At 56.4% G+C, this 6,230-nt stretch overlaps 1 protein-coding gene across 4 annotated transcripts in view; it reads left to right on the top strand.

Moving 5' to 3' along the window:
• The first annotated feature begins 3 nt into the window (after positions 1-3).
• POLRMT (RNA polymerase mitochondrial) overlaps positions 4-6,230 on the top strand; it is a 15,178-nt gene continuing 8,951 nt past the window's right edge. Inside the window, exons 1-10 of one of the 4 annotated variants that reach the window (XM_031063294.1) lie at positions 4-61; positions 628-723; positions 1,074-1,531; positions 1,586-1,693; positions 2,413-2,543; positions 3,594-3,780; positions 4,173-4,322; positions 4,437-4,604; positions 4,934-5,104; positions 5,894-6,133. In XM_031063294.1, coding sequence (XP_030919154.1) covers positions 4-61; positions 628-723; positions 1,074-1,531; positions 1,586-1,693; positions 2,413-2,543; positions 3,594-3,780; positions 4,173-4,322; positions 4,437-4,604; positions 4,934-5,104; positions 5,894-6,133 — 1,767 coding nt within the window. Of the gene's footprint in view, positions 62-627; positions 724-1,073; positions 1,694-2,412; positions 2,544-3,593; positions 3,781-4,172; positions 4,323-4,436; positions 4,605-4,933; positions 5,105-5,893; positions 6,134-6,230 lie in introns of all 4 variants that reach the window. The other 3 variants (XM_031063293.1, XM_031063292.1, XM_031063295.1) reach the window with 3 other exon arrangements.

The raw sequence follows: 6,230 nt of genomic DNA, 5'->3' as shown, positions 1-6,230 counted from the left end.
GGGATGTCGCTGCTGAGGCTGCGGGCGGTGCTGAGGGGCCCGGGCGGGCTGAGGGGGCCCGGTGAGCGGGAACGGGGACCGGGGGCACAGCGGCGCTCCGGGGGGGCAGGGAGGGACGGCAGGGACACCAGGAGAGCGGGACACGGCGCGAGTGTGCGGACGGAGCTGGGCCGGGACGTCCCACGGTCCTGAGCGTTCTGTGGGATACACCTGGAACATGGGAGGGTCTTTTTTGAGTCGTGAGCATTTCGGGGATAGAGTGGGGCTGTGGAAGTGCTGGGATGTTGTTGCTCTCCAAAGGGTTGATTCGGGGGCTCTGGGTCGTGTCCTAGCTGGGGGAGAGCACCCACATGCTCGGGGGGTCTCGGGGTGCTGCCACCCCATTGACAGCGCTGGGGTTTGTGGTGTCCCTGGGGCCGTGTTCCTTCTGAGCCTCTGGTTCCGGGGGCTGAGGGGTGGCCCTGGCCCTCCTGCCCTCCTGTGCTGCTGCTGAGAAACATCCCTCTCTCAGCCTGTCCTGCAGTGTCCACCTGGGGCCATGGGGCACAGTGGGGGACAGGGAGTGCTTGAGGGTGTGGAGCTTCCAATCTTCCTCTGACCCCAACACCTCTGTGTTCTTCATGTCAGGGATTCCATGGAGAATCTTCAGGAGCTACTCCTCTGCCAGCACCAAGGAGAAGGCGAACAGAAATGGCCCCTGTGAGAGGACAGAGCTGCTGGAAGGTGAGTGCTGGGAGAGATGCAGTGAGCAGACAGCAGGCAGAGCAGCCTGGGCTGTTGCTTTTTCATTGGCAGTGACACTGGTGGGCTCCAGGGATGCTGGGGTGAGTTCCTGGGATGCTGGGGTGGGTTCCAGGGATGCTGGGGTGGGTTCCAGGGATTCTGGGATGAGCCCCAGCTTGCAGATAGATCTCAGAGAGACAGAGGTTGGTGTCTCTGTTTTGGAGCCAAGGAGGGATGAAGTTCTTGTGTGAACCCTTTTTTTTGAGCACAGTCCTGGTACTTCCAGGGTGAGGACAGGACAGAGATTTTTGCTGTGCCCTGTCTCCCATCACCTCTCTGTTTCCCACTAGTGCTGAAAGCTCGAGCCAAGCAGCTCCAGGGCAGTAACATCCCAGAGGTGACAGTCAGCAAAGTGGAACTGGCTGCACTGGACAATGACAAGTACCAGGAGGCTGTGGTCCCTGGCCCCAAGGAGAAGCAGCCCATTCCCAGGGCAAAGGGTAATAGCCTGGCTCATTCCAGCACCTGGGCCAAAAAGCTGCAGAAGGAGATGTACAGCCAGCAGCCAAAGATGAAGCAGGAATTGGGCAGTGCTGCCTCCCAGCTGGCTCTGGGGAGCCAGGCCAAGGCAGAGGCCACACCCAAAACAAAAGCCATGAAGAGCCCAAAGATCCCAAAGACAAAAGCAGCCACTGCCTGGACCCAGAGCTCTGGCAGCCCCCACAGCAAGCCCAGGGTGGTGGAAGTGAAGGGAGCTGCAGAGCTGAAGAGGCCTCAGAGGATGCCAAAGGACAAGAGTAACCAGCAGGTGCTGCAGCAGACCATCCAGGCCAACCTGGAGTGCTTCCTGTTCCTGCAGCGGGCAGAGGAGGCTGAGAGGTACCTCCTGCTGTGCCACAGCTCCCCTGTGAAGAGGAAGGTGCTGGATGTTGGTGCCTTCAACGTTGTCATGCGCATCTGGGCTAGGAAGGTACCAAACCCTGGCTGCTCCGGGTGGGAGAGGGGCTGGCTCGTGAGGAAGAGCCTCCAGCTGGTTTGACCTGTGCTTGTCACTTCAGCAAGTGTCCAAGCAGTGCTGCTGGCAAGGGGGACTGAGCTGGCATGGGGCCACAGATCCCTGTGAGGTGGCTTTGAGAGGAGTGGGGAAAGGGTAGGGTAGACCTGACTAAATCTGAGCAGTATAGAGGCATGGAGCTGTGATTTTGGGGCTGTTGGTGTCAGTGTGCACAGCCCCTTTCCCTTCTCAGTGTGCACAGCCTCCTTCCCTTTTGAGTGACCCCAGCCTCCTTCTCAGTGTGCACAGCCTCCTTTTCTTCTCACTCCTTCCTTTCTCAGTGTGCACAGCCCCTTTCCTTCTCAATGTCCACAGCCCCTTTCCCTTCTCAGTGTGCACAGTCCCCTTCCCTTTTCAGTGACCCCAGCCTCCTTTTCTTCTCAGTGTCCACATCCTCCTTCCTTTCTCAATATCCACAGTCCCTTTCTCAGTGTGCACAGCCTCCTTCCCTTCTCCATGTCCACAACCTCCTTCCCTTCTCAGTGTGCATAGCCTTTTTTCCAATGTCCACAGCCCCTTTCCTTTCTCAGTGTGCACAGCCTCCTTCCTTTCTCAATGTTCACAGCCTTCTTCCTTTCTCAATGTGCACAACCTTCTTCTCAGTGACCCCAGCCTCCTTGCTGTGTCTCCTGCAGGGCTGTTTGAACCGCCTGGACCGATTGTTTTCCATCCTGGAGGCCGCTGGTCTCCAGCCCAACCTGGACTCCTACGCCGCGGCCCTGGAGTGCACGGGCCGGAGCCAGTCACCTCCCAAAGCCATCCTGAGGTAACACCTGCCTCAGGTGCTCCACATGCTGTGCTTGGAGAGCTGGGAGATGCTGCAGGGGGTTGGGGTCAGGAAGAGCTGTCCCTTCTGTGTGCCCACCTGGATGCTCTGAGCCACTTCTCATGGCCAGATTTTGGGGTGGCTGGAGCACACTCCCTGCCACCCCCAGCTGCTGGGGAGTTTGTCTGAGATTGTGCAGGGAGAGGAGGTGTGGAAGGTGAGAACAGGCACTGTTCCCCCCAGAGCTGGGCTGGGAGAAGCCCTCTCCAGTCAGGGATTCCTTGGTTCCACACCCATCCCAGGCATCTCTCTCTCTCCTTCTGGCCCCTCTGTTGCTGCCTGGTGGGAATAGTTTGGCTCCTCTGTTTGGTTTTATGGCTCCTCTGTTTGGTTTTATGGCACTTCCGTGGGGTTTGCCTATTTTGGTGGGCTCAGTCACATAGCTGGTTCCTGCAGAGCTCTCCAGAGGAGTTTGGTGAGGAGATTCAGGTAGATTTCATGGAGCATGAATAGGAAGGTGTCAGTGCTAAAGATAGCAAGGTTGTAGATGGTAGATTTCATGGATAGGAAAGTGTCAGTGCTAAAGGGAGCAGCTCAAAGAGCTGTGGAAGATCCCACAGGCTGGGCCTAGGGGCAGTGCCTGGGGCTGGAGGCACAGCCAGCTCCTCTCAGAGGATGGAGAAAGCTTCTGATGCACTAGTGCTGAACCTCAGGGATGTATCACTGCTCCAGGTCCTCTGGCTGCTGACACATTCTAGATGCCTTCAGGGGAATATCTCCAGTCAGCTGCCTCTGAGGGGGCTGGCAGTGGCTGTGCTGGACGTGTGGAGCTGTGTCAGGGCAGCACAGGCTGTGGGCTGCCTGTGGGCAGCTGCAGTGGCCTCCCTGCCCAGGAAGCTCTGCAGCAGTGCAGGCTGAGGGATGGACACCTGATCCCTGTAACCTGAGGCTGCTGGTGACCTTGTGGGACGGGCTGTGCTGAGGCAGCTCCTGTACAACATGCTCAGGCCCTTGGGGAAGATCCAGCCTGTCCTGTCTGCCCCTCCTCAGATACCTGCAGCAGCTGAACAGCAGTGGCTTCCATGTGGATGAGCTCTTCCAAAAGTGCCTGTTTGAGGAAGATGAGAAGGAGATGGTGCTGCGGGCCATCAGGACTGTCCAGCCCAACTACCAGCTGCCTCCTCCACCCAGCCCCAGGATCTCCAAGTCTTCTCTGCTCCAGGACTTCTATTCCAGAGTAAGACACAGCACTCAGGGAGCTGTTGAAGCTGGCCAGGTGTTCTTAGGTACAGCCCAGGGGAGGGCTAGAAGGAAAGAGCTTTTTAACCTGATCTGTGTCCAACAGCCCCAGCCCACACAAATCATCAAATGAATGATGTTACTAACAGCCTTACAGGGAAACAGCAAAGCAGGGGGCTGGAGATGGCCTCCATGCAGGGGAGGGGGTGCTTGGGGAAGTGCTTGACCATCATACAGGAGCAGAGCAGCCTCTGGGGTTTGTCTGCCAGGGACCTCTAGACCCAGCAAGGTGCTTTCAACCCAGAATTGTACCACAGTTGTTCCTCTTGCAGGGAAGCTGGGAGAATGAGCATGGCTTCTCTTCCTCCTACTGCCTCTGTCCCATTGCAGGAGACGATGGGGTCGTACCCCAAGCTGGATTTCTCCATGCAGGAGTTGCAGGAGCGATTCCAGCAGCAGCTGGAGATGGAGCTGAAGAACACTGTGACCATCGACTCAGTGGAGGCAGCCAAGCCCCTGACCCCACAGGCCATCAAAGCGGTAAAGCTCGGCTCTGGGGCAACCCTCAGGACCTGTGGGTGAGAGCTGAGGGTTCATGAGCTAAAGAAGGGGCTGCTCATGCTGACCAGCTCTCTTTCTTCCTTTTCCCTGCAGCGTGAGCTGCTGGGCACCCTCCGCTCGCAGTGGCGGGATGCCATCCTGCAGGCCCTGCAGAACTCCAAACGCAGCATGGCCAGGCCCAAGAGGCTGTCCAAGTACAACATCCTCTACCCCTACCTGTGTCTGCTGCCAGATGAGGAGTATGTGGACATCATGCTGCAGGTAGGAGCCTGCCCTACCCTCCCAGGAGTGGGGCTGGACTAGCAGCCATGGGGCTGTCACAGAGCACTAATGTCCCACTGGAGCAGAATTGGGATTTCCTGAGAGGTTTACCAGGTTATTAGCTGCAGGCTGTCTCCTCCCTCTGCAGAGCAGCTAGAGAAATCCATGCTCTGTCCTGGGTGTTTTTCCTTCCTCGCCATCTGTTCTGTATCATGGAAATCAGCATCTTTCTGTGCTCCCTGCACAGCAACTTTAACTCCTGCTCCGTCTCTCTGCTGTGTGTCTTTGTCCCTCCTTCCTAAGACCCTTTTTGCCTTCCCCTTTCCCAGATCCTCAATGATCTGTCTCCACAAGGTGAGTCCCTGGCAGTCCTGGCCAGGGAGCTGGGCTCCAAAGTCTACGACAGGTACATCATCCAGAGGAAGCTGCGCAGTGGCCAGCTGGAGAAGGTGCAGCAGATCTATGAGAGCTACATCCAGCTGATGGCAAAGGACAGCCAGGTAGGAGCCCTTGGAACCAGGAGTCCATGCAGGAAAGCTCTAGGCTTTGCAGGGCAGGAGAGGACAAGAGGGGAGAAAGGGAACAAGGCCACTGCCCTGGGCACCTCAAGGACCAGGTGAGCATGTTGTTCTCAGAGCTGGGTGCTCATAGGGGCAGGCAGGTCTGCAGTCTGGGTAAGAGATGTGGGGACAGGGTGTCAGCACTGGGGTGTGATGCAGTGCCACTGTTCCCATTCTCACTGTTGGGCTCAGCCCAGCCTTGTGACCGTGTTCACAGGGGTCTTAGGATGAGGGAAGAGATGAGGATCTGATTCCATGTTTCAGAAGGCTTGATTTATTATTTTATTATATATATTACATTAAAACTATGCTAAAAGAATAGAAGAAAGGATTTCATCAGAAGGCTGGCTAAGGATAGAAAAAGAAGGAATGATAACGAAGGCTTGTGGCTTGGACTCTCTGACTGAGCCAGCTGGGCTGTGATTGGCCATTAATTAGAAACAACTGCATGAGACCAATCACAGATCCACCTGTTGCATTCCCCAACAGCAGATAATCATTGTTTACATTTTGCTCCTGAGGCCTCTCAGCTTCTCAGGAGGAAAAATCCTAAGGAACAGATTGTTCATAAAAGATATCTGTGACAGAGCCTCCTCAGCCCTCCTTCCTCAAACACCCCTATCAGGAAGGACCTTTGGGGACACAAAGATAGGAGAGTCCTTCTCAGAGCCATATCTCAGGTAGATTGATCCCATCCAGCTGACTCCATTTTCTCCCTCCACCTCCCAGCCTAAGCAGCACTTGCCACGGGAATACTGGGAGAAGCTGGTGGCAGAAGCAGGCTTTGGGCCTTCCCTGAACCTGAAGTCCTGCAGCTGGCCGTGTGTGCTCCTCATGCGCCTGGGCATGCACATGCTGGAGCTCTTGGTGAAGGCTGTTAAGGTGCCCAGGAACATCCTCAATCGTCGCCTGGAGTCCAAACCTATCCCTGTCCTCTACCACGTCTACTCCTTCTACAGTAACTGGCAGGTGAGCCTCATCCTGGGGCCTCTAGGGCTGTGCAGGACACCCCTTCCTCAAAATCAGGCCCTTGCAAGGCCCTTTTGTGTCCTTGCTGCCATTCCTG

Source organism: Geospiza fortis, unplaced genomic scaffold (assembly GCF_000277835.1).
Source record: "Geospiza fortis unplaced genomic scaffold, GeoFor_1.0 scaffold241, whole genome shotgun sequence".
Taxonomy (NCBI): Eukaryota; Metazoa; Chordata; class Aves; order Passeriformes; family Thraupidae; genus Geospiza; species Geospiza fortis.
This window is presented reverse-complemented; position numbering and strand designations above follow the sequence as displayed.